The following is a 27,824-nucleotide window of genomic DNA, read 5'->3' as shown; positions in this document are numbered from 1 at the left end:
GGGAAAGGTTCTGTTTGTGTGACAGGCAACCGTCATAAAGTTTACTTGTGACGTGGTATTACATACTGCAGTACTGGACTTTCTACTTAATTGATCCATATCGTTTAAGAATGTGGGATAGGGTCAGAGGCCAGTGGCTTCGTGGGTTTAGTTCACGCCTAAATACCCCGTACGGTAATGTTGATGGCACCAGGACTGAGACTAGTTTGTGGATGTAACTCAACGACAAAATTGTCTCAAGCTTAGCAACAAGCAAGGAGGGGTTTTCAGCAAAAACTAGATCGGGGGACGTCTTAAATTTGTAACAGAGACTTTACAGATGACGTGGCAGTCGTACAGCACAACACGTGTGACAAATTACACCTTCATGCATGAAGTAAGTTCGACTACGTGACTGATCCAGATAGTTCACGGAGGTGTTAGTGTCCGAAGGATTCAAACCACTCAGGATTAGCGATCATGAGTAGTGAGGAGGCCAATTTCTGGAATTTCCAACTGAAGTACCTCAGCCTGATGTGAGTCGACGGAGAGATTGCCTCAAGCTTGGCAAGCTAGGAGCATGCAGGTTGGGAGGATTTGTCATCAGGACGGCTTACAAACGATTTAATCGACGGTTGCAAAGCTGGAGCTGTGGTACGCGACAAGTGGAACAATTTCAACAATAGTCCGAGTCCGTGCTTCCTGGTGGAGTGATGGGGCGGTGCGCTAGAAGAGGGGCCAGGAATCGCCGCAGAGGGGCCGAGCGGCCGTCTTATTACAGGACCGTTCTTGCCATCCGCCTGCTCTACGCGGCATTTCTCATATTTGTTATCGGCATCATCCTCACAGCTATGCTTGCCGCCTCGGGTAGCAGAGCGGTAACTGTGCACGTGGGTGCCTGTGTTCTCGGCGTCGGGGCTGTGCTTCTTGGAGCCGGCTTGTGGTTTTGTAACCGACAGTGGAATAACGACTGTGCCGCCAACGACGCCACGGCGAGTGACATCATCGGTGAAGTCGAGCCTACAGCGACAACACCACTGACCCCAAAAGTCAGCCTTCAACATACTTTCCTCACCAAGCAGCAAGAAAAGCGCCTGGAGCTGATTATGGAAACCCCTCAATTTCAACAGATGCTACAAAAGCAAATGATGTCACGCCTATAGGCCTGAGTCAGCAAAGGTCAGCCAGAATGGATCATACGTACTTTTTTTTAGATTTTACTTTTGACAGACAAGGACGATGTAGCTCTGCATTTTAGCGGTGTCACGTACGAAGAACAGCAGGTTTGAGGCAAATGTAGTCACTTAATCTTCTTTATAAGGGCAACGGGTTCCTATGAAAGAATAGGATTATTCAACACATTCATTTAGCCCCGAATAGTGTTTTATAACAGAAGTCGTGATAGTTGAAAAGTTGTTATAACTTGTTTTTTAGCGGCCACACACGGCCCAAACCGGCTGACCTCTGTTGCACTGAGAGACTCTATTAACTTATCTGTTTCTAGTATTGTAAGTGTGGTGCAAATGGATAGCTCAAGTTATGTTACGCTATGGTGACATATTAATAGTTTATAGTGTTATAAGCTTGGTGCAGGTAGTTTACGCAGTACGTTGTTGTTTGTTTGTTAGTGTGGATTGCAAAATCAGCAAAATACCTATTAAGGCTAACGTCACGTTCCACAAAGGGCCCAGGCGGGCAGTTTTAGGGAAAGAAAAGTATGATATAAAAGACAACAAAAACACAAAACGGGCCAAAATTAATTCAATAGCATGACTTGTCTTTATTCACGAGCACAAGTCTTGATTTTTGGTCGTTTCCGCAATCAGCCTGGGTCCCGGGTATAGGAAATGTGACGTAGACCTGACGTCAGTTACGTTCAGTTGTACTGGATGCTAATTAAGGCCCCGTCACAAGTAAAGAACTGAGCTCTGTCCATGTGCCGGCGAGCTCCAAATTAGAATATTTGGCCAAATACGACCGATGACCTGTGGATCACTAGAGATTTGGCGATTCACGAAACGTACGAAAGTCTCTGTGCGTTTGTTGTACGTGTCAATAAAGGTGTTCTTATATTGTACTTTTTTGTCAAAGAACTAAACGTGGGACGGTTTCTGCCTAAAATAGAAACATACTGTGTCATTTTTTTTTAGATCGACGACCTGAAAACCGGATCTGTCAATTAAGTTACATTGAGTCCGTAAAGCTAAGTATATAATTAGGGTTGCCTGAAGCTAATGGTGTCACCCAATTTGGTCTCTCCATGTTTACAACAGAGTCAGAGAAGTTTGAATCTTTCTGATTCCAAAAGACAAATGGTAAAACTCTTTTATTAGAAACGCTGGTCGTGTACTTTCCAATTCGTTGGAGAGATGGCTGCGAATCAGCCATATACGGAGTCGGACTTGTGCCGCAAGACTTTAGCTAGCCTCCGTTGCTGTCTTCCAACAACGTTATTTTTGGGGGGAGGGGGGCGCTGGTTGCGACAAACTCCCTTTTCCGGCATAAAAGAAACAAACCTACGTTAAAATTCGCGCCGGGTTCGAAGACTGCATCGGAGGCTATACCTCAGCATGGTAGGTCCGAATGTAATCGGGACTCAGTTTGGTATAGGTTGGTTGTGAGATAGTAGTCTCGAAAGACAGGTGTGGTCTGAAATCTGCCAAACTGCGCCCGACTTACAACCGACCTTGGATAGTAATTGGGTGGTCAAGGTTCGGCAGTAAGGTCGGTGGCAGGTCCTAAATGTACGACAGGGACTTTGCTGAATAGCGTGCTAATCTTGCAGCACAGAAAATGTCAATGTTCCATAAGGCCTCTTGGTGTCCAAAAAGTTCTACGTGATCGATCCAGATCGTTTCAGGAGGTGGTCTAGGGCACGATAACAATGTCTTTAAGGATTTAAACCAGCCCTGGCGACCATGAGTGGTAAGAAGACCAGTTGTTGACATTGTAAAGTATTAGTACTTGCGTGACGCAGAGACTATTTTAAGCTTGGCAAGGAACAGACAGGTAGGGTTTGTCGCTGACAGCAGAAGGGCATAAAGAAGACATCGATGGTTGCATAGAGCTGTGGTCCGCGACAAGTCGAACAGTTACGACGTTTTAAGAAGTCAGTGGTACCTAATGGGGAAAGGGAAGAGGTGGGGTGGGACTCACCGCCGATGGGAGGGACGGCCGAACTATTACAAGACCATTGCTGGCATACGTCTGGCCTTCGTGGCGTTTTTCATGATCGGAGCCGGCATCACCGCTGTGTTTGTTGCTTCGAGCTCGGGTAGCGGAGTGGTAGCTGTGGGCGCCTGTGTTCTAGGTGTCGGGGCGTTGCTTTTGGGAGGCAGTTTGTGGTCGTGTAACCGACAGCAGAAGGACGACTGTGCCGCTGGTGAACAGTCCCAGGGACAGCCATACGGTGACGTCATCAGCGAAGCTACAGCGACAGTGACAACGCCATTGACCACAACATCCAAACGTCAACATACTGTAACCACCATGCAGGAACAAAAGCAGAAAAAGCAAGCTTCTGTGGCAAAATCCTCAATTTCAACAAGCGAGGTACAGTCTGGCGCAAAAAATGCAAGACCTTCAGTATCAACAAGTGCAAGACCTTCAGTATCAACAAATGAGGATAACGCACAATAAGAAGAAATTATGTCTAGCAAATAGAAAATCCAGGGCATATCTTCTTTCATCTTGACCCTCTCGTCTGTAAATGTAAACGAAGTGTTGTTTATCAGAGACACCATCTTGATTAAAAACTTCCCAGTATTTCTAACTGTGCCGCTGGTTGACAAGAGCGAGTCAAACCTCGGTGCGAGACCATTCTTGGATTTGACTGCTCTGGGTGACGTCATCATTTCGCACTCTCCCAACTTCCTGTCTTGTACTAGGTATCGTAGTGGGTAGTTCCCAAACCTCATAGCAGTCTACATATTTCCTATGTGGTTCTATCAGACTTGTGAAGCAGCCTAAGTGTATGACTTACGAATCTTAGGGTCCGTTTGTAAACACTTGTGCGCACCGTAGGATTCATGTGAGTTGCGTATAAAATAAAATAAAATAAAACAATTGTCTATGTGTTTCTATTAAAAGCAGCGTTGTTGAAAGTAGTAAGCGAAACCTTGGTGTCTTTCTGGGCTTTATGACTTCTCTGGGTGACATTAATGTCACCCTTTTTAATTTGACCCACTATTGCATAGCGTGGCTTAAATAAACACCAAAATATTACACCAACCTGGAGTGAATAATAGATTTTGTCTACCCCTGGCGACAGTTACATGTATTACAAGAACTAGTGAGGAAACCTTGCTGACGTATATAAGCACTGAGGTTGCCAAGTTATGGGTGTGACTCATCCACTCAGCGAAGAGCATAGTCAGTGACAGAGTTTGGAAAGGAACAGGAAATAGTTCTCGGTAAAGCATTTTAAACGACACTTCGACAGTTCAATAGAGCTGTGTGGCCTCCGCAACAATTAAGGGCTTATAACGTACAGCGCGAGAAAAGTCACAGCAACAATTTGCGTTTCAAGAGATGGAGAGATCTAGAGGTGCTCGGTGGGGAGGCGGCGTACATGTACGAAGGACCGGGAGACACACAGGAATGGCTCCTAGAAAGACTGATCCTCGATTTTGTCTGCCATTCTTTGGATTTTTAATGATCATAATCGGCATCATGCTCACAGCTATGTTTGCCACCACGGGTAGCGGAGTGGTAGCTGTCGGTGCCTGTGTTCTAGGCGTCGGGGCTGCGCTTTTAGGAGCAGGCGTTTGGCTGTGTAAACGACAGCAGAATGCCAAGCGCTCCACCACCAATGCGGCACGCGAACAACCGGGGATTGACACAACGGGGACAGCGACGACAACCATCAACCAAGATGGGCAAACTGCCAGCGTGCAACAACAGATGATGCAAGACCCACAGTTTCAACAAATGTGGTCCGAACTGGCACAGCAAATGCAAGACCCTCAATTCCAACAGACGCTACGCCAGCAACAACAAGAGATAATGTCCAACCCACAATTTCAACAGATGATACGGCAACAACAACAAGCGATGATGTCTAACCCTCAATTTCAACAGACCATATCCAACCTCGCCCAGCAAAATCCTCAATTTCAGCAGATGATGTCAAGCATTTGCCAGCAAAGGTATGGACCTACTATAATGTACATCATGAAATCAGTGGTATTCGTATGAAAATTGATAGAATATTTAAGCACAGGGTGAGTGTGTCATTTTGTGTACATGTATAATAATGATTCTTGTCATTTGCTTGTCGTTTTATATTGTAAACTATTTACGCAATGTTCACCGGTTTGCGTAAATATTAAACATAGCTGACGCAAATAATCGGCCTTAATGTCGCGTCAACAACGCATCTTAAATGTAGCATTATAATTCATACAAAATAGCTATAAAATGATATCCGTTGAATGCATATCTCTAATGGATTCGGCTTTGAAATGACTCTTTCTGGCCAGTCAGTCTCATGATAGGTAAAGGACTATTCCCTGACCCTTTTGCTGTGAGACAGTCATCACCATCTTCATTACCTCCATGAAAAATAGAGGAATAGTTTTTGGTGTGACTGTCTGTCTGTCTGTGTGGTTGTGTGTCCGGATATTTGTGGTCAGCATAACTTTAGAACCTCTGGATGGATTGTAATTATACTTCGTATGTAGATAAATGTTGGGAAGACAAAGGTCGAGGTAACTTTAGGGGGCCCCTGGTGTTTGATCTTGGCACTGCAGCAGTATCTTTTGACCTGGACATGCTATGGTTCTGCTTTTCAGGTGACAAATAGCTTGTGATGTAATGAAGAAGAAAATGTAGTTTTCGGCCTCCTAGCAGCTCGGTCTGGAACTGCAGGGCTGTTTAGAATGATCCTTTCAAGGAGGATAACCTAATAAAGAAACAAAGGGTTTCAAAAATAATCGGTATACTTGTAGCTTAAACAAAGACATCGACAATGAGATGCAATTTATGCAAATTGACAGTTAATTGGAATGAATAATGAGGAACTTCTACTATTACACTGTTTTCCATGATATGACCTTGACGCATGTAAGATATTTTGTTAAATCCCGGTTTTTATCAATCGCCTGAGATTTGCGTTAATAATTCAGCAAAAAAATCAAATTGACACGGCAACAATCGTAGTTAGTAGGCGCGAGACAAAACCCTGGTTGCGTGACTACTCTGGGCTTTTATGACCTCTCTGGGTCAGGCCACACCTATCCGAGCTTCCTGTTTGATTATATCTGCGGCGTACTTGTACTCTGTGTCGTAGTGCCTCGTATGTCCTTTCTGTGAAGTATAGATTTGAGTGTTTGACTTGGATCTCATAATGAGGCATCACTGGACCCCAGGACAGTACCTTTAAGGATTTGAACCACGGCAACTATCAACAACTGGCGGGGAGACGCCAGTTGACGTTTGTAGACCATTACGAGGCTAAAGTGAAGGTGTTGTTCGGGTCAACGAACAGATAGGGAGTTTGGAAAGAAACAGTTTGGATTAGCAGAGCGGTTTAAACAAGCTTTAAGAGTTAAAGAGTTGTGAAGAACTGTCACCCACGGCCACGACAAGTGGTTGCTCCAACCAACTACTAGACTACAACAACAACGATCGGTGGTTCACGATGAGGAAGGGTGTGAGGCTGGGCGGCGGTCGAAGGGCCGGGGGACGAAGGGCCCGGGCCGGGGGGCACCGCAGAGCTGTCCGCTACCGTATCGGGCCCGGCCGCGGGACTTCCAAGAAAACTGGCATTGCCATTAGTCTGTCCATCTCTGGAGTTGTAATGATCATAATCGGCATCAAGCTCACCGCTATATTTGCCTCCACGGGTGGCGCCGTGGTAGCTGTGGGTGCCTGTTTACTAGTCGTCGGGTTTCTGCTTTTCCTGGCCGGCTTGTGCTGCTGTTACCGACAGCGGAATAAGGATCGTTCCGCCGCCAATACACAGGGACAGCAGCCGGGATTTGACGCCACAGACACAGCAACCGTGACCACGACAACCTTCAACCAAGATGGTCAAACTGTCAGCAGCACGCAACAACAGATGGGAGGGGTGACGGTGCAGCCGGACGGTACAACCATGCACGGTCTGACTGTAGTCGGCGTACAGCAGCAACAAAACCCTCAGCTTCAACAGATGATGTCTGCGCTCTTCCAGCAAATGCAGGACCCTCAAGTTCAACAACAACAGCGAGAGATGATGCAAGACCCTCAGTTTCAACAGATGTGGTCTAGCCAGGCTCAGCAAATGCAAGACCCTCAATTCCAACAGACGCTAAGCCAACAACAGGAAGAGATGATGTCCAACCCGCAATTTCAACAGATGATGCAACAACAACAACAAGCGATGATGTCTAACCCACAATACCAAGAGTTGATGTCAAACCTCGCCGAGCAAAACCCTCAATTTCAACAGATGATGTCAAGCATGGGTCAGCAAAGGTATGGATCATACCTATTTTAATGATGATAAAGGGAGGGGCAGACTAAATCAGAATGGTATGACAGTATGTGTCACAGGTATTCGTATGAAAATTGGTAGATAGAATATAGATCTAAGCACAGAAAGAGTATGTCATTTTATGTGTATTATTGATCTTATCTATTATCATTGTCACTTGCTTGTCATATACCTTGTATACAACCACGAATGATTGCCCTTATACGTATTATCAACAACGCATCTTACTGAGTTGTATGTAAAACTATACCCGTGCAACGCATACTGTAAATGGGTTTAGCATTTAAGTTCGCGGGGATTTATTTTTCGCGGTAGCGGGAAAAGGACTTTTCGCGGCGGTTTTAATTTCGCGGTAGCACCATACACTGTAGTCTCTTACTGCCATGGAAAAATATTCACGGTGGTTTTAAGTTCGCGATAAAGCGGCCACTGCTGCCAAAACCGTGAATATCAAAACACCGCAAAAGTGTCTGCATTTACAGTATTCCTGGGTTGACGGCTTTGAACAATTGACTCTTGGCCAGTCAGTCACAAGATATCTGGTAACCATTCGCTGAGACCCATTACTTTGCAGAAGTCATCATCATGGCATCTTCATTATTAGCCAAGTGGGGCAAAAATGTGCAAGAAAGGTCTTCATTCATTAGATTCCGGTTTTCATCTATCGGCTGAATTTGCGATTATTCTGTCTGCTGAGAAACTAAACATATTTTAAGTACACATCAAGCAACATTTAGTACCATAGATCCTACACAGACGGCACCGTGGCTGACAGGAGCTAGGCAAAACTCCGGTGCGATACCATTCTGGGATTCTGTGACCTTTCTGGGTCAGGCCACACCTTCCCAAACTTCCTGTATTTGCTATATAGCGTAGTTTGTATTCTGCCTCGTAGTGCCTCGTATGTGCAGTAGGTTGGAGTGTTTGACTTGGATCTAATAAGGAGGCGTCACCGGATCCCAGGACAATACCTTTAATTAGGGCACTGACCCACGACAACCATCAACAAGTGGTGGGGAGAGACGAGTTGACGTTTGTAAACCATTAGTACGCATTACAGGGCTCTTGGTGTAGGTGATGCTCAGCTAAACGAAAAGTTGAGAGAGCTCGAGTGTCGAAAGCTGGAACTTGGAGACTTTCTTTAGCAGAGCAGTTAAAACAAGACTTCAAGAGTCGTAAAGAGCTGTCACCCACGACAGGTGGTTGCTACAACGGACTACAGACTACTACAACCGTTGACAACATCAACAACAATCAGTGATTTCCGATGGGGAAAGGTGAGAGGCGGGGCGGCGGGCGAAGGGCCGGCGGGCGAAGGGCCGGGGGGCACCGCCGAGCTGCCGGCCACCGTCACCGTGCCGGCCACCGGCATCACATCGGGCACCTCCACCACGCACGAGCCCGCCGAGGACATATCTTTCGCAGTAGAGGGGCGAGACGTGGAGGCGGAGGGACGATACATATTGGGCCCGGGACTCCCCAGAAAACTGTTCTCGGCATATGTCTGTGCTTCTTTGGATTTTTCATGATCGGAGTCGGCATCATGCTTACGGCTATATTCGCCTCCACGGGTAGCGGCGTGGTAGCTGTGGGTGCATGTGTTCTAGGCGTCGGATTTTTGCTTTTCCTGGTCGGCTTGTGGTCCTGTAACCGGCAGTGGAAAGAGAATCGCGCCGCCGGTGCACAAGCACAGGGACAGCCGGGGGTTACCGTCATCAGCGACGCCACGGGGACGGCGACCGTGACCACGACAACCGTCAACCAAGACGGGCAAACTGTCATTGACATGGTGACAAACATGATGACAGCCATGTCTAACCAAACTGGCGGGAATGCTGCGACCGACTGGTCAAACATGACGTATGTATCTCTGGTGTATTTTCCTTTGTTACCTCCCCAAACACAGAGATATTGTTTTGTTGTATTGTTACCCAGGCTAGCCCTTGATAATAGCCTCCGGCTAGCTGGGTATCCCTGGCTGTATTTCTCTCTATACAGCCGAGTAATTCAAATCAAGTCAAAGTATGTTTCCACAGTTACAAATGTACTACTATATCTAAGATAATACAGAGAAAATAATAAGTTGTAAAATTTACACTGTAAAATACTAAAATGAAAAAGTAATTAACATAATAGGGAATGCAGTCATAATCAAAATTACTTTTACTTGATTTTCTGCGTACCCTGGTGAAGATTTAAACAGTTTCAAATGGCCTGGACAACACGTAATGGGATGGGCGGGGCTTGTATTTACGCTTTATTACATCCCGCCCTTCGAAGAAGTTTGACGAGTTTATTAGAGCTAATCCCATGTGTACTATTTCTTCAACATAAAATAGTATGATCTAAGCAATGACACTAACCAACACACAGCATAGCGTGCATAGCTTTGTTTGGTAATGGATGGTTGTCTGTTTATCACCCTGGAATGGCACGCAAATTCCGTGCCCCTGTCGCAACCCTAATACAATGTGACATGTAAAAGTTGGTGTGTGGGCTTTCTACAGCATGTTGACGTCCAAGATATTGTAACGAGCATTGCTTCCCCCTCTTCCTTCAACTACCGTGATATCCCTTTGCAGATAATCCTATCCTGTCAGAGAGTGACGTAGGGCTTGTTTATTTTTAACCTGAGTACGTCCTGTAGGCCGTAACGCTTGGCTGGCGTACCAACACCTGTTTGTTTTCTATGTCACGTGGATACATCTACATACATAATCCTCATTGTGTGCTCTCGTAGCACTCTGTGACACCGGCGCTTCCAAACGTAAGTGTTCAATCCGCTTCTAGTGTTGGCGATTTGCTGAAGGTGACTCTAAAGCTTTGTCTTAAGAATGGGTAAAGGCGAGAGGCGGGGAAGAGCGGGAAGACGCCGTGTTGGCGGACGACACCACCACAATCGGAGGCACCATGGTGGAGGAGGGGCGTCACTCGCGTTCCGTGCCGGGGCAGGATCGCTAACACGGACACAGAGAAACCAGAGACAGGTCGGTTTGTTGACCTTCATGCTACTCATCCCTGGTATCACCCTGACGGCGATGTTCTGCTGCGAACCGGACGGTCCGGCCATTGCCGGGTACTGCTGTCTCGGCTTCTCGGGTCTACTCTTTCTGGTCTCGATCGTGCTGTCGCATAAGGTCAGGGAAGAGGCCCGGAACAACCCCACCACCACTCAAGCACAACAGGTGAGAGGGGTGACGGTGCAGTCGGACGGTACAACCATGCACGGTCTGACTGTTCTTGGTCTGCAACAGCAGCAACAAAACCCTCAGCTTCAACAGATGATGTCTGCGCTCTTTCAACAATTGCAAGACCCTCAAGTTCAACAGCAACAGCGAGAGATGATGGCTAGTCCTCAGTATCAACAGATGATGGCAAACCTCGCTCAGCAAAACCCTCAGCTTCAACAAGCAATGTCCAGCCCCCAATATCAAGAGATGATGTCAAACCTAGGGCAACAAAGGTAATGCTAATGGCCATATGCTTAATGATCTTTATTGACACAACGAAAGTACAGTGACTTTCGCAATGTCTTCTACATATTACATACATACATATGCAAACAGGCGGATACAAACGGAGTGAAAGACAGGTCTATATACGATTACGGTGCAATTCTCTTTGTTCTTGTATTTTCTTTGTTCTTGTATGTTCTTGTATTTTCTTCTGAGCTTACATCCCCCTGCTTCAATAGGCACTGTCGTTTTAATGTGTCGTCTTCCGGATGCGTAAGAGAACGACTTTGGGTTCGTGTCTTGTCCAATTAACACTCGGATATGTTAATTTTTCTATGGAAAAGGCTTCCTTCTGTCCAGAAAGTCGTAATTATTGACCTTGACTTGTAAACTCAACAAACGATAAACTTTGGCGGTAAGAATAAGGCCCCGTTCATGATGCAAAAATTAATGCGGATGGATCCGCATTTTTGGCCGATGCTGATAAATTTCTCATCATGAATGCTCCGAAACGGATTTGATGTGGATTTTTCGGGACCACCTCGGGAGGTGGATTTGAAACGGATTTTTTTAAATCCGCATTTGCGAACTGTCATCATGAACGCAAATGAGGCGTGAATCCGCATTACATCCGGGTAACGTGGGGTCAAAGTTCGCGCCGTGACGCGGGAAACTGTGAAATTTTAGCGGCCGCATCTGGCGGCAGCCAGGTCAAGGCACAAAACCTTTCGTCGCTGCCGCCTCGTACGTTCCCTTCCGCGGGCACACAGCATTTTCAGGAAAAACACTAACAAGAACAGCTGGGGATCCGCCATCTTTTTCGCAATGTTCTGTTGTTGCGTAATGTTCTAATTCCCTGACGCGGATCTGAAACGGATTGCCCGTTGGCATCGTGGACACAAACTGTAAACCGTTTGCATGCGGATCATGATCGGATGGACGCACATGCGGATGCATCCGCATTAATTTTTGCATCATGAACGGGGCCTAATAGATATGCTTAGGACCAGTAAGTTAAGAAATGTACATAATCAGCAAAATTTCATCTCACCAGGGCAATAATGCTGAAAATTGATTTCTCTGAACTACTCGTCTACTGTTAATTACCTATTACGTACATACAGACCTACCACGGTCATTAACGTAACGTCGAGTCTTGTTTAACTTTGACGGTGCAGCCTGTATGCCATAACGCTCGGTTGGCGACAATTTGTCATTTGTTTGTCACATCTATGAGTATGGATATATACGATATATACATAGTCCTTCTTGTGTACACTCTGTGACATCGACGCTTCAAAATGAATGTCTTTCCTGCTTTTAGTACTGACGATTTTCTTACAGTAGCCCTAAAGCCTCGCGTCTTTATAATTAGCTGTTCTATAGAACGCAAAGCTATTCTACAAAAGGCGGTACCGAAGGTGTCGGTACATTCGGCGCGTTTCGTGTGATTTGAACTGAGCATAATATTATTTCGACACTGACATGGGCAAGCCGATCCCACAGTAAGCCATGCCACTACCGCTGCCAGGCGTATCAACGGGTGAACAGTAAAGGCGAGATGTATGTGACAGCAGGACGGCACCACCCTTTTTCTGGATACCGCGGCTGGGGAGGGGCGTCACCCGGTCTCGGTGTTGAAGCAGGACCGCTCACGCGGACACAAAGAATCCAGAGACTGGCCGGTTTGTTGACCTTCATGCTACTCCTCCCCTGACAGCGATGTTCTGCTGCGAACCGGGGGGTCTGACCATTGCAGGGTACTGCTGTCTCGGCTTCGCTGGTTTCCTCTTTTTAGTGACGATCGCACTGTCATATAATGTCAGGGAAGAGGCCCGGAACAACCCACACACACAGGCACAACAGGTGGGAGGGCCGACGGTGCAGTCGGACGGCACAACCATGCACGGTCTGACTGTGGTAGGCCAGCAACGGATGCTATCTGCGCTCAGCCAACAAATGCAAGACCCTCAATTTCAACAGAGGATGCAGCAACAACAACGAGAGATGATGTCGAACCCTCAAGTTCAGCAGATGATGTCTAACCCACAATATCAACAGATGATGGCAAACCTCGCCCAGCAAAACCCTCAACTTCAGCAGATGATGTCCAGTCCCCAGTATCAAGAGATGATGTCAAACCTAGGACAGCAAAGATAAATGCAAATGGCCATATGCTTGATCATCTTTATTGACAGAACAAAGGAACAGCGACTTTCGTACGGTCTTCTACATACATACACACATACATATGCAAACAAGCGGATACAAACGGAGTGAAAGACAGGTCTATATACGATTACGGTACAACTCTCTTTGTTCTTGTATTTTCTTTAACTCCGAGCTTACATCCCCCTGCTTCAATAGGCACTGTCGTTTTAATATGTCGTCTTGCGGACGCGTAAGAGGACATCTTTGGGTTCGTGTCTTGTCCAATTAACACTCGGATATGTAAATTTTTCTATGGAAACGGCTTCCTTCTGTCCAGAAAGTCCTTGACTTGTAAGCTCAACAAGCGCTAAACTTTGGCGGTAAGAATAATAGATATGCTTAGGACCAGTAAGTTAAGAAATGTACATAATCAGCAAAAATTTCATCTCACCAAGGCAATAATACTGAAAATTGATTTCTCTGAACTACTCGTCTACTGTTAATTACCTACGTACATACAGACCTACCACGGTCATTAACGTAACGTCGAGTCTTGTTTAACTTTGACGGTGCAGCCTGTATGCCATAACGCTCGGTTGGTGACAATTTGTCATTTGTTTGTCACATCTATGAGTATGGATATATACGATATATACATAGTCATTGTGTGCACTCTGGGACATCGACGCTTCAAAACTGAATGTCTTTGCTGCTTTTAGTACTGACGTTTTTCTTACATTGGCCCTACAGTGGCCTCGCGCCTTTATAAGTATCTGTTCTATAGAACGCAAAGCTATTCTATAGAAGGCAGTACCGAAGGTGTCGGTACATTCGGCGCGTTCCGCGCAAGTTGAACTGAGCATAAGATTATTTCGACACTGACATTGGCAAGTCGATTCCACAGTAAGCCATGCCACTGCCGCTGCCAGGCGTTTCAACGTGTTAATAGTAAAGGCGAGATGAGTGGGACAGCAGGACGGCACCACCCTTTTTCTGGATACCGCGCCTGGGGAGGGACGTCACCCGGTCTCGGTGTTGAAGCAGGACCACTCACACGGACACAAAGAATCCAGATACGACTCGGTTTGATGAGTTGTTTACTCCTCATCCCTGGTATCACCCTGACAGCGTTATTCTGCTGCGATCCGGAGGGTCCGGCCATCATCGGGTACAGCTGTCTCGGGTTCGCGGGTCTACTCTTTCTGGTGTCGATCGTGCTGTCGCATAAGGTCAGGGAAGAGGCCCGGAACAACCCCACCACCCAGGCGCAACAGGTTGGAGGAGTGACGGTGCAGTCGGACGGCACAACCATGCACGGTCTGACTGTTGTAGGCCTGCAGCAGCAGCAGCAAAACCCTCAGCTTCAGCAGATGATGTCTGCGCTCTTCCAGCAAATTCAAGACCCTCAAGTTCAACAGCAACAGCGAGAGATGATGGCCAATCCTCAGTATCAACAGATGATGGCAAACCTCGCTCAGCAAAACCCTCAGCTTCAACAAGCAATGTCCAGCCCCCAATATCAAGAGATGATGTCAAACCTAGGACAGCAAAGGTAACGCAAATGGCCATATGCTTTAAAATCTTTAATGGCACTACAAAGGTACCGCTACTTTCTTACGGTCTTCTACATACATACATACATAAATACATCTGCATACAACGGGATACAAACGGAGTGAAAAAAACAGGTCTATATTATGTTTACGGTACAGGTGGATTTTTCCTTGTCCTTTCTTGATCTAAGAGGTTGCATCTCTTGCTTCAATAGCCTTTTTCGTTTTTATATGTCGTCTTGAGGACGCGTAACTTGGGTTATATCTTCTCCACTTTACACTCGGATGTGTTATGTTATTTTTCAAGGAGGTAATGTAAAGAAAGCGACTTCCTTCTGTCCATAAAATCTTAATCACAGAAATTGATTCGTAAGCTCAACAAGCGTTAAACTTAGGCCATAAGTTATGCTAATAACCACCAATTTAAAATCTGTACACAATCAGCAAAAATTAGATTTCACTAAGGCAGTAATGCTGAAAACGATTTATTTAAACCAGTCATGTGGACTCGTATATCATCGTCTATTCAGTATGGCACTCCATTATTGACCTCTGACCTCTAGCATGTCCTGGTCAGTGACGCAGGTTCTTGTTTGTTTTCCCCCTGGATTCCAACTCCTGTGGACCGGAACGACGGGTTAGCAAACACCTATTTGCAGCCTATCAATGAATAGACAGTTCTTAACATTGTGCAATCGGTGCATATGCCAGTGTGTCATCGGTACTCCAACAAGTGCACTGAGACTACCTGTTCGTGATTTGCTGAAAGTTAGCAGCCATAAAGGCTTGTAAAGCTACGGTTAAACCCTGATTACATTTACATAGTGCTTATAGCGACCCGAACAACATTACCGGGAGGGGCCAGGGGCCCTGGACAGTGGAGTTTGTGATACACAGACAAAGTCTACGCACGCATGGGTAAGGGTGAGGCGAGGGGTAGAGCGGGTCGCCGGGCCGCGGGTCGCCGCAGGAGAATCCGAGTCCAGCACCACCGCCGCAACAACAACCGACGGAGACACCGCCAGGGTCGTTCTAGTTCTAGTTCTAGTTCTAGTTCTAGTTCTAGTTCTAGTTCTAGTTGCCGTACGGGGGAAGGGGCGTCGACGGGCGTTTCCAACGTCGTCTTTGCAAGAAATCAGTCGGCACGGTCGCAGATACAGTCACGTCTTGTCGCGTTTGGAATCTTCTGTCTGATTCCTGGTATCATCCTGACGGTGATGTACAGAGGATCGGGTGGCGTTCTCCCCTACTTTGGTTACGCCATGCTGGCTTTCGGGATCCTACAGATTCTGGTGGCGTGGGGTCTCCGGTGTAAGGCTGGGAACGGCGCACAAAACAACGACGCCACGCCACAGGTGCAACAAGTGGAGGAGGGGGTTCCGCAGGTAGAGGGAACCGCCATGCAAACCCTATCTGTCGGGGGACTGCAACAGTCGCTTCCGGACCCAGGCTTCCAGCAACCCCCTCCATATCCCGACTTCAGGTACAGACCATGTCCATTTTTGATATCCCCTGTTAAGTGTTAAACACACTTAACTGTTAAGTCGAAAATAGATAGGTCAAACTTTTCATTTTTCTAAAATTCGGAGCTAAGTCCTGCTTCAGAATAGATCATACCGTCACAGAGGGAATGTCAAGCTAACACTCAGCTCTATTATTATACATATGTCTATATTTTGTAAACAGATATATTTTGTCCAAAAAGACGTGATGCCCAAAGCCATTAATTATTTTAACTTTAACAACTATTCATTGTCGTAAGGGTCATAAAATCTGTGATAAACGATTAAAATAACTAAAGAATTACCTGCTGTTGTTTTGGGATGACTAATCTACATGCAGCAAGCTTCGCCAACATTTACCCTCTGCATATGGAGATATTGACACCTGTTACACAACCCCGTCATGTTCTAACTTAAGTGATCAAACCTTGTTGTATTGTCCTTCTAAACCTTCAGTTATCACCTAAATGGTCTGAGGACAACAACAGCAAATATCTCATAAGTAACAGTTCAAGGAGGCTTATGTGCTGTCACCATTACTTCAGTCTATTTGTGGTTTTTAGTCGTTATAATCTTGCTCTCCTTTTGAATGTCGGACGGGTCAAAGGTCTGTAACCTTTGACCCCACACAAATGTGACGTAGTGCTTCCTTTGTGTCCATGTCTAATTAACGTTGCCAAAGGCACTGTCAATAGCTCGACCGTTGTAACGGTATCCCGTTTTTGTGATACGGCAGTATTCGGTGTCGTACTCGGCTGTCACTTCTTTTACAAAGTAAAAGGTCCGTGCTTTTTCTCAGCTACAATGCGACACGGAAGTTTCTAACTATTCACGACGCCTTAAGCTTGCAATATTTTTTGTGCTGTAAATGCAGAAACTTTCGCGGTGTTCGCTTCGCTCAAAACCACCGCAAACACTCCATTTTCCCGCTACCGCGAAAATAAGTCCCCGCAAACTTAAATGGATGCCATTGCATTTACAGTACTTTGAACAAGGGGGCAAAGAGATTTTAAGCAATGTACTGCAAGGCCTCTTTTATCCCAGCTGACACCCGATCAGGCATTGTTGGTTTTGTGGACGCAACCAAGTTCAACTGGTAAACACAGAGTATGGCACATGCATACAGGTAATGTAGACTTGTAAACGCGGTTGTTCAATGAGATAGTGAGACACCGAGCCTACTGGGGGCAGACCTGAAAGACATTGGACCAGGATCGTTGCGGTCAGAAAGAATACTACAACACGGGAGCTAAGGAAGCTCGCGATGAACAAGAACAAGACACAGTGGAGAGAGTTGAAGATCGACTGATTGCAGCTGCAGAGTGTCCATGCCATTGCAGCAGCAGACCACAGAGGAGTACTAGTATTGGGCTAGCATTCAGACGTAGGTGACTGTGTCCGTTCTGTGCCGAGATGGGGAAGGGTGAGAGACGAGGCGGCCGGGCCAGGGCAGGCGGTCGCCGCGTGCACCATCACCAGCACCGCCGCCATCGTCCCCAAGGGTCCTACCTGCACCGTACCATCGGCATGGCGCGGGGCTCTAGAACGGGACATTATGTCTTCGGCATATGGCTGTTCGCGTTCGCGTCATTCCTGACGATCGCGGGAATCACTCTCACCGTCGTTTTCTCCACGAACTTCAACTCGTACTACCATTTGATAATGGTCGCCGCCGGAGGAGTGTTGATGGCGTTGGCGGTGTTCATGTGCGCTAGCGCCAAGCGCAAGGCAGCGGCGGCGGCGACTAACCCGACCGCGGCGGAAGCCAACACTAACGCAGTCGAACGGGACTCAGGGACTCATCAAACGACAGGGACGTCTCTCCAACCTACAGAAACACCGGCTTCCGATGCTATGCCCCACGGTGACACAATGCCGGGGCAGTCGATGGACACGTCCGGCATTTCCCAACCAAGGTATTTCAGCATGTAATGATACATGTAATGAAAATGGCCATAAAAAATTCTTCAGCCATACCCCAAAATGCAGTACTATTATAAAGCAGCAGAGCAATTGTCATGATTAGCTCTATGCAATTGTCTTGTTTGCTTCACTCATAAATAGCACAGATTCACTTTCACCTAACCAGAGGATTAGTTACAGTCTAACAGCGGAGATGAGAGTTTAAAAGCGTTTTCTTTCATGTATTTCCAACACGTATCCCAGGTTCTTTATAGCAGATCTAGAAGTATTTTTTTTAAGAATAACGCTTGCTTGGCAGTTCTTTTAAAAGTCGTAAATGATCTCAATGGCAACTTGGGTCCAAAATGTCGGCAAGGTCACGGATTCACTGACGCGCGTTGCACTCTGGGTACAATCATAACCTCTATGTAGACATTACGCACAGCAATCACATATCTCAAATGACTCCTAAAAGCTTTCAGATTAACTGATGGCAACAAGGAGGACATCTCTTAAACGGAGTCTTATATCGCCAGTGTCACAGTTGTATCTATGGTCAGATCATCTCGTGACGAATTAAAGCTTTTGCGTGTAAGTCTCCAAAACCTTGCCGAAAGCACGGTCAACAGTTCAACAGTTGTAACGGTGCCCCATTCTTTATAAGCTGTCACATGGTCTTCTTGTCAGGTTGTTTTTATACCGCACAGTTGTTTACCTGTCACGTGTAATGAATACGGTGACAGCCATGTTGTGGTCTGTTACATGCAATTTTAATATTCACGCATTTTGTTAGCTACAGGTATCATGTTGACTACTATACAACTTCTTACGCTTCTTTACACAATTGTTGTAAACCTAAGAAGTTAAACATATTGGAGCATTCCGTGCTAGATTCCCTTTATCCCAGCTGTAACCCGATCGGCCACTATTGTTCCTGTGGTCGCGTCGCCAGGTAAACGCAGTGTGAGTCACGTACATGTAGGTAAAATGGCGGCCTGTAGTTTTTCCTTGGACCTTGTGAAGTCCGGCTGCGTTTCAGAGCTTTGTGAGGAGCTGTGAGGCACTGCTAGCAGTCGATCACCGTGTCTTAAGTTCTGTGCCAAGATGGGGAAAGGAGAGAGAAGGGGTGGCCGAGCCAGAGCAGGCCGCGCTCGACATCATCATAATCACTTTCAACAGCGCCGCCGTCTTGGTGGTGGCTTGAACCGTCGTCGAGGTGGTGGAGGTGGCCGGGGGATTACGCTCAACTTCTCGGGGTCGCAGGGCGCTGGAGCGAGATACTATTCCGCCGGCATCAGCCTGTTCATGATCTCCTTATTTCTGCTATTCTCCGGAATCCCCATGACTGTTATATTCTCGGGCTTTGACTCAGGAAATTACTACCCGCTGATCATGATCGGCATCGGAGGTGCACTGTTTGTGGCGGCCATGTTCATGTGTGCTCGCGCCAAACGCAAGTCGGCGGAGGCGGCGGCTACAAATCCGACCACACAGGACACTACTGGGACAGTGGGACCCACAGGGCCTCCGCAAACGGCAGGGGTGTTTCTCCAACCCGCACAGCCGACGGCTCCCGATCCCATGTACTTCAGTGGAGCAATGCCAGGACAGCCGATGGCTATGTCAGGACTTTCGTATCCGAGGTATTACAGCGTATTGTGTTGTAGCTAGGGGGTCTAAAATCTAATACTTTTTAGGTGCCATCAAGACCTACTCATATAACAAATATCAAGGCACTTCGTTCAGGCCTTTACGAGTTGTCGTGTTAAAACACACACAGACAGACACATACGAACACTATCCAAAACATGACCTTCTGACCAAGGTAAACAAGGACGATGCAAAGAATGCTTCAACCTTACCCTAAAACACTGCAGCAGCAATACAAAGCAACATAGCAATTGTCCTGCGTATGCTTCTCTCAGTAATCATAAGCACACTTCCCCTGACCAGAGAGTTGGTTATGGTATAGAAGTGGAGAGTTTCATTTTTTTTTTCGTGTCATTCGTTCATAGTATGAAAGCTTGCACTGCTTTTAAGTTATATATATATTTGTAGAATCTGATGTATTTCATGACGACTTGGGGACAGTGCATTGCACTTTGGGTACAGTCATGGCCTCTATGTTGACTTTATGCACATCATAAATGCCTTCCTAGACTAACTTGAGTAAGGCCTTATAGCTATCTTCTACCTGTCAAAATAATCTTCTTATAAGAAAGGGACTATATCTTGTAGTGGAGGCATGTATCTCTGGTGTTAGTTGTATTTATGATCAGATGTTTTTTTGCGTCTATGTGTATCCCTCTCGAAAGTTGACGTCAATCGCGGTCAATAGTTCAACATTTGTAACGGTACCCCGTTCTATGTAAGCCGACAGTGTTCACAGACGACACGCCCGTTCTCACGTGGTCTTCTTGTCTTTATATACCGCACCTTTGTTTACCTGTCACATGTGCTGAATACGCTGACAGCCATGTTGTGGTCAGTTACAGGTGACTTCTTTCGTGTAGTGAAAGGTTCACGCTATTTTACACATTTCTAGTTACAACGGACCACAGAAATGTTGTCGACGACTGTTGTCAACTCCTTAAGCTACTTTACGTCTTCTTCTTACACAATTGCCGTAGATTTAAGTAATCAAAAGGATTGGAGCAAACGGATAGGTTTCTTTTAGCTCAGTTGTAACCCGATCTGCCACTATTGTTCCTGTGGACACATGAGCAATCCTCGTCGCCAGGTAAACGCAGTGTGTGTCACGAAGGTATAATGGCGGCCTGTAGGTTGTTTTTTTCCTTGAGGCGTTTTGAAGTACACCTGCGTTTCAAACTTTGAAACGCGGCTTTGTGAAGAGGTGTAAGGCGCTGCTATTAGTCGGTCACCGTGTCTTAACTTAAGTTCTGTGCATGCCAAGATGGGTAAAGGAGAGAGAAGGGGAGGCCGGGCAGGCCGAGCAGGCCGCCGCGCCCGACATCATCATCATCACTTTCAACGCCGTGGTGGTCGCCGAAGGGGTGGCGGTGGCGGCGGGGTTCCGCTCAGTTTCTCGGGACCGGGCGCTGCGCGGTCATACACTACCCTGGGCGTATGCTTCCTTATTCATGCGGTATTCATAATACTGTCAGGAATCCCCGTGATTGTCCTACTGGCAGACGTCAGTTTAATGCCTTTGATGATGTTCGGCATTGGAGGAGCACTGCTTGTGGCGGGGGTGTTCTTGTGCGCCCGCGGTAAACGCAGGGCGGCGAAGGAGGCGGCGACTAGTCCGGCCGGACAGGAGGCAGTTACTTCCCAGCCTGAGCAAGCAGCAGGGACCCTTCCCCAGCCCCCACAGGGCGCACAGCCCACGGCTCCCGATCCTACGGCATTCGGTGGAACGATACCGGGACAGCCGATGGCTGACTTTTCTTACCCAAGGTATCACGGCAAAATATATCATGAAATCCTATAATGGCAGTTTGTACGTCCAGGAAGATTAGCTACCTACATTTTAAGGGCTTTCCAAAGTTTCACTTTTGTCATACGAAAACAAAGCAGCAAGTAGTTTTCGTTCACTGAAAAATAGCATGTCTTCGTCTGACCAAGAAGGTTTTAACCTTTTTTTATCTGACTAACGTTAACGGATTAGAAATGATTATCATCAAGCCAAGTGCAGTACATTTACAGTTACAATGTTCAGCGAAGTGTTCTTCTATGTATGTCCATTACGTGTGTCAAGTTTGAGTTCTTTGTTAGTAACGTTAGAAAGTTTTCTTGGGAAGTTGTTAAGTTGTACACGTACGTAATGGCGAAAGAAGAACAAAATGTCGGCAAGGTCACGGATGAACTGTCGCGCGCTGCACTCTGGGTACACTGAGGGGGGAGGGGTATTTATAGAAATTGTGGACAGGGAACAGGATATTTCGTAAAACTCTTGTAGAATATGTACATATTAAGCCGGGGTCATGTGTAGTATTCATGGCGAGATCACCTTACTTTTTTTATAATGACGAAGTTGACGTATGCGTGCGTGCGTGTGTACTTCTCAATACTTGCCTATCATTTGTGATCTCCGTGCTTAGATAGACCATTTCCATTTAGAATACTTATTTGAAAAAGTTGTTGACAATAAGCCACCCCCCCCCCCCACCCTTTCAGGGTTCCAGCCCTTAACCGGACAGATGGAGATGACCATTAACCGATTCATTTTATCTTCACAGTACTATTCCCGAGGGTTCAATACGTCTGGTCGTCTAGTGAAGTTATCATTCAAGCTCATGACACTATGACGTAAGCTTGAAAGGCACTTGACATCCCGCATGACTCTTCTCCCTATAGGTGTGCAATTAGGTGCCTGACGTCGCGGTTGATGATGTTAACAGCGGTGGGAGGAGAGCTTTGGGTTCAGCCTTCCAATACCTAGACACAATGTATAACAACCCACTGCCCTTACGGCCTTAGGCTAAGGTCGACACATTTCAAAACCGGGGCCCGGCAGGGATGTTTTAAGAAACGAAAAATTAAAATGTATATCTAGAAATATGCACATATCATGCCCATGAATCGTATTTTCACATTTTGTGTATTTTGATGTCTTTTATGTCATTCCTTTCGCTTCCAAAAGCTGTCCGGCCGGGCCCCGGTTTGGAAATGTGACCTTAGCCTTAAAGATGGCTATGGGACTGATGTTACCTTTATCTTTATCGTGCGTTTGTTCCTCTAATGAAGTTATCCGTCAAGATAATGACACTGAATTCTCCTCTTACAGTGCGGGGCAGCCGTACCCTGGATCCCAACCCTACCCAGGACCAGCGGCGGCCGGGGGATTCGGTCCTGCGCCCTCGGCACCACCGCCCTCGGGACCAGCACCCCCACCTCAGTACGGCTTTACCTACAACACCTCGGACAACTACAACACGCAGTACTCGGCTGGTACCAGCGATCTGCCGCCACCACCAGCGTACAGCACAGTAGTCAACGAGAAACTCTAGCAGTTCACAGACCACCGACGAGCTAGGAAGAGATTTCTATAGTATTCTTACAAAATGCCAACAGAGAACTGTATATTTACAGAACTAAAGATATATATTTCCACAACAAGAAGCTGTAAATAGTCATTTTAAGCAAAATAACTCTAGCTTCGACTCATAAAAAGAATATGAATATTTTTTTTTACAAAAACATTCCAAGAACATTGCCAAAAGCTGTCAGAAATTATTGAGTACATTCGCACACTGCTAAAGATATGAGAGATTTTTTTTGTGAACATTCCAAAAATCTATGAGGAATTTCGTGGGGAATGTGCCATACAAACCTTCATATGCACATGTCATATCTGTACAAATGTGATGATTGTATCATTTGTCATATTGGCTAGTAATGGATATTGACATAAATTCTACTCCTGGTCCAAATATTGCACGTAACATTTTTATATATTTCTTGTGTTTTTTTTACACTAAAGGTCAATGAAACTCAGTTTTTTTTTGGCTATTACTAGTATAATGTAGTTAACATGGGTATTCATCCTCTATTTTTGTATACTGTCTGTAAAGTATCGAATGAGGCTGTAAATTTACAATGATATAACGTTTCTATATATATATTGATGGCTATTCCATGTGAAAGTTTTTAGAAGGATGCATACAAATACCCCCTCTCTTGTAAAGTTAACTTGACGTTTTCTTATTTTTACATTTTTGCTTTCAGTGAAAATATCGAGCACCCCTTCACCTTTACTTGGAATATTCCTGACAAATTTCAAAATGAGTAATTTGTTATACATATGTATATATCTAACAATATGTATATATTCAAAAAAAATTCTGTGGACTGAAATCGTTTTTGATTAAACCGTGACCAAACAACTAGTTGTCTTGTATATACTGCTTGTATGTATATCTATACTAAGTAGTCGATCAGTGCATATCTCTGAAACAGTAGTGCGCAGCCATTGAGAGACCCACCATAGCAAAAGAAAACAGAAATGAACAAATAGATAACATTTATCATTGTTATACGTACTGAAAATAGTATGTACTGTACTATTTAGGCTGTAGTACTGGGTTTTCAAACAAGGGCCCTTCTCCCATTTCTATCATGTTTTGTAAGGATAGGTTATTTTGGAAGATGAGCTTTTAGCGGGATAGGCAGAAAAGTGCAATATTACCCGACGCTGACTTAGGTTACTCTAAAAAAATTAACAAATTAATACTTCTTTCTTTTTCCGTACAAACCTAGTAATAGCCAATCATAATGCGTTTCTGTATATGATGTAGAACACCTGTATTATTGAAGACTTGACAAAGAAATTGATGGACTACTTTCTCTGCTTGAAAAGAAAAGATAACCACAGATGGTTTTAAAGTACTTTATCGTGCTAATTGTTAGCACTGGAACTGAGAAACGGTGACGGTTGGTTTGTGGCAAAATAGCGCCCTCTAGCGGTCGTACACATTTATGCATGCAATTAGCAAGTCAGAACATTACTGATTCTGGCAGTATCCCAGTGATTGTAGGTATGCCAATGAGCCTCCCATTCCACCTTTTCAGAAGACGACGCTTCCGTTAGATTTCTTAAAAAGAATGAGGGCACACCTGGATACTTTTTGTGTGTGTGCGTGTGCGTGTGTGTGTGTTTGAGAGAGAGAGAGAGCGAAAGAAAGAGAGAGAGAAAGATTGAAGCACTAGTAAAAAGTCATTCAACTCAGACAATTTGGCCTCTGACCCCAAAGGTTGTTACCACAATTTAAATACGAGGGATGGTTGTCTGTCTTCCCTGAGGCTAGCTAGTTTGTTAGTCATCCCTGTCAGAACCGGAATGACAACTCTAGGCGTGTCCACAAAACACTATGATATAGCTCAGTGGAGCAGGGTCAGTGAGTTGGGAAAACCCAAAACAGTGTCCAGCTGAGTTTGTCACAGACGACTTTGCTGCAGACGACCGTAGCGTTTCCATGACAACGCAACCAGAGAGGGAGAACAAATGAGACGACGCCTCAACTGACAAGGGTACTTCGGGAGAAAAATACGGGAGGCAAAACAGGTGAAGAGGAGGGAGGGTCCGAGCCCAGGGGAGAACTGCAACTGATAGAGCAGCCATTTTTTGTTGTGTCGACGATGTAAACGTAGAACCCCGTCACTTTCTGCTTGTCAAAATGTCACAACAGATTTAGGGGACCTCTCTGTAGACTTACAAGGCTAAAAAGAAGAAGGCCCTGAGACGGAGGAAATAGGAGTTGCGGAGATACGGAGGAACTGAAAGCAACAGACACTGCGTGGTGAGACTTAAGGGTCACCTGGGGTCAAAGTGAAACAAAACTCTGGAACTCACTGCCACGGCACATAGTGACACTTAAGGATAGGCAGAAGTTTAAGACCAGCAACAACAACCACTTCAGCGACCTTCGTCAGCGCCCTTCCCTTAAGGACACCTGCTAAAGCTGAAGATTGGACTACAGAGAGAATAAAAAAGTAACACCATGCCGGAGCGTTCTGTGAACTGTCCTCTGCCCAGGGACGGTAGGTCATGGGTCATCTTAATATTCTTTATACTCCTGGGCGGGATGATGCTGTTGTTGGGCCTGTATTTCTTCGTCAGGACACTGATCTGGGCGATAGGAGTCGTCATCATCGCCCTAGTCTTCGTCTTCATGTGTATCTTCATGTTCTGTCCGAAATGCCTGACTGCGTGCACCTGCAACGGGGGAGGAGAAGACGGGAAGGAGCACTCGTACGAGGGGAGCTGCAGGTCTGTTTGTTTGTTTGTTTGTTTATTAGGAATCTCCATGGAGTCCTCTACATACAATCCAATAAAATACATTACAATAAATTACACATATAATGTCGATCAGTCAATTAGCATCAATGAATAACATGATTAAACATATCATACAATACGATGAATTACGCATATAATGTCAACCAATCAAAGTTATCATATGTTAGGTTTTGTGGAGGTCAGAGGTCATGCATTTAAAGCTAAGGGCACAACCCGCCGTACGTGCAAGTTGTCCGTACGTTTTTTGGGAGGCCACGTCCGCCACGTATTGTCGAAAACGTCCAGGCTGTTAGTGTACAGGGCAGGCGCGGCGCCCGTACTGGCACGTACAGGGGGCGAATCCGCAGCCCGATGACACACAAAGTTTTGCATGCACGTTAGTTCTACGTGCCTGCGTGCTCCAAAATACATTGGATTCCCTATGAGTTCGTCCGGAGGCGGTACTTACCACTTACGGATCTCAAAAGATTGCCCACGTTTTGGCACGTAGACAGCACGTATGGCGGGTTGTGACATTATCTTTACAGAAGTCTATTCAAAGTTTACCACCATGAGATAATTGGCGAGGTTTTTATGTCCATGAGTTTTTGTCCAAAACCAGGTACGCCAAGGACGGCGGAGAGGCCGCCAGGAGCCGCAAGAGGCGTCGGCAGCGCAGGCGGAGCAGCAGCGACAGCTCCTCGGACGACTCGGAGTACGAGCGGGAGCGGCGTCGCCGGAAGCGCCGGCGCAAGGAGAGACGGGAGAGACGGGACGACAGTGACGACAGCTATGACGACATCCGGTACGAAGACGAGAGGCGCAGGCGCAAAGGGAAGGAGAAGGATGACAACGACGCGAACGAGAAACGAAAGAAGTGGATACCGGCCTGCGTGGCACGGCGGAAGGGCAGTGACAGTGATTCCGGGTTAGATGTGCCCTGAACGAAGAAAAAATGTTGTGTCAGCGTTTGTAGAGGGCGGGATGGTTGGCTGTAATTATGTTGTGTGGCACAAATGATTGTTGTCAGCATACACTTTTCTCACTGTACAACCTTTATCAAACCTCCTTTTAGTCAACTGAAATACACGAAAATACACTATACACTATATCCAGTTGCTTGAGTAACTTCTTTTTGAGTATCTTATTACCTGGATGTGTAACCTTCATCGACTCACTTTGAATTTGCCTAATATCAAAATTGCTTCTGTATTCTGTTTCTGAGAAAAACAACAAAAAAGAATATGTCTGTAACTACTTAATATGTAATTCACATTTCAGGGATTTGGTGATTATTGGTTCATTGTTATTTTCATTTACTATTAAATAAGTTCTTTGTCGATTGATCAATAGGTTTTAACTTTCAACTATTATTTTTGGCACAATCATTTCATTGCCTGACATGCTATGTCACATCGGAAAGAAGTTTGCGAATGACATTAAAAGTATGTAATTCACTCAATTTGAAAATAAAGAAACATTTTACTTTTATTTTAATATTCTTTTGCTTTATAAAATTTTGTAGCGATGTAAGAGTCTGCAATGGATAGAGCCACGGATACTATATAACTTGTGGTACCAACGAAATAGAAAAATAGTGTGTTGTCACGAATACTAATGACGAAATGTTTTGTTGTTGTACATAGATGGAATGCGGATTATGATAATTTGACATTATGATTAAAAAAGCGGTGTTGCCACTAAAAACTATAAAAGGATTGAACGTGGCAACTAGTAAGCTAAATGTATCAGTATTATTTTTCATGAGAGAAAGCGGGGTGTCGTCAGCAGACAACGGTGATAAAATTAAAGTCCAATTAAGACAGTTTAACAGACAATGAAGAAGTAGGACATGAGCACAGAAGCACTCCAAAATCTAATCGGTACAAAGGCTAATTAGATGTTTGGTAGCCCCGGTTTAAGGTTCACATTTTCCAAAAGTATTACACATTAGTGGTTAAGTTCACCGCGAAGAGTACGTAGTCACTTCGATGGCCACCGAAGTCAACAGTACACAGTGATTCTTCGGTTCTATCTGTGACGACTGGCGAAATATGTGCAATATAC

The 27,824-nt window shown here is 45.6% G+C and overlaps 2 protein-coding genes across 8 annotated transcripts; both read left to right on the top strand.

The window, feature by feature from the left end:
- The first annotated feature begins 4,387 nt into the window (after window positions 1–4,387).
- LOC118429127 (uncharacterized protein DDB_G0285291-like) lies at window positions 4,388–23,865 on the top strand. 7 transcript variants are annotated; one of them, XM_035839525.1, is made up of 2 exons: window positions 4,388–5,126; window positions 22,767–23,865. In XM_035839525.1, the coding sequence occupies exons 1-2, from the start codon at window positions 4,510–4,512 to the stop codon at window positions 22,987–22,989; spliced, it is 840 nt and encodes a 279-aa protein (XP_035695418.1). In that variant the 5' UTR covers window positions 4,388–4,509; the 3' UTR covers window positions 22,990–23,865. The 7 variants fall into 7 exon arrangements, with proteins under 7 accessions (XP_035695418.1, XP_035695415.1, XP_035695420.1 ...); XM_035839522.1 differs by lacking the exon at window positions 4,388–5,126 and adding an exon at window positions 5,831–7,437; XM_035839527.1 differs by lacking the exon at window positions 4,388–5,126 and adding an exon at window positions 8,254–9,316 and having other exon boundaries at window positions 22,767–23,437.
- Window positions 23,866–25,236: 1,371 nt separating this feature from the next.
- On the top strand, window positions 25,237–26,701 carry LOC118428583 (protein FAM133-like). The gene is made up of 2 exons (XM_035838682.1): window positions 25,237–25,748; window positions 26,380–26,701. The coding sequence occupies exons 1-2, from the start codon at window positions 25,480–25,482 to the stop codon at window positions 26,699–26,701; spliced, it is 591 nt and encodes a 196-aa protein (XP_035694575.1). The 5' UTR covers window positions 25,237–25,479.
- Window positions 26,702–27,824: the final 1,123 nt, after the last annotated feature.

Source organism: Branchiostoma floridae, chromosome 13 (assembly GCF_000003815.2).
Source record: "Branchiostoma floridae strain S238N-H82 chromosome 13, Bfl_VNyyK, whole genome shotgun sequence".
Lineage (NCBI taxonomy): Eukaryota > Metazoa > Chordata > Leptocardii > Amphioxiformes > Branchiostomatidae > Branchiostoma > Branchiostoma floridae.
Note: the sequence above shows the minus strand (reverse complement) of the source record. Positions and strands in the feature narration are given on the sequence as shown.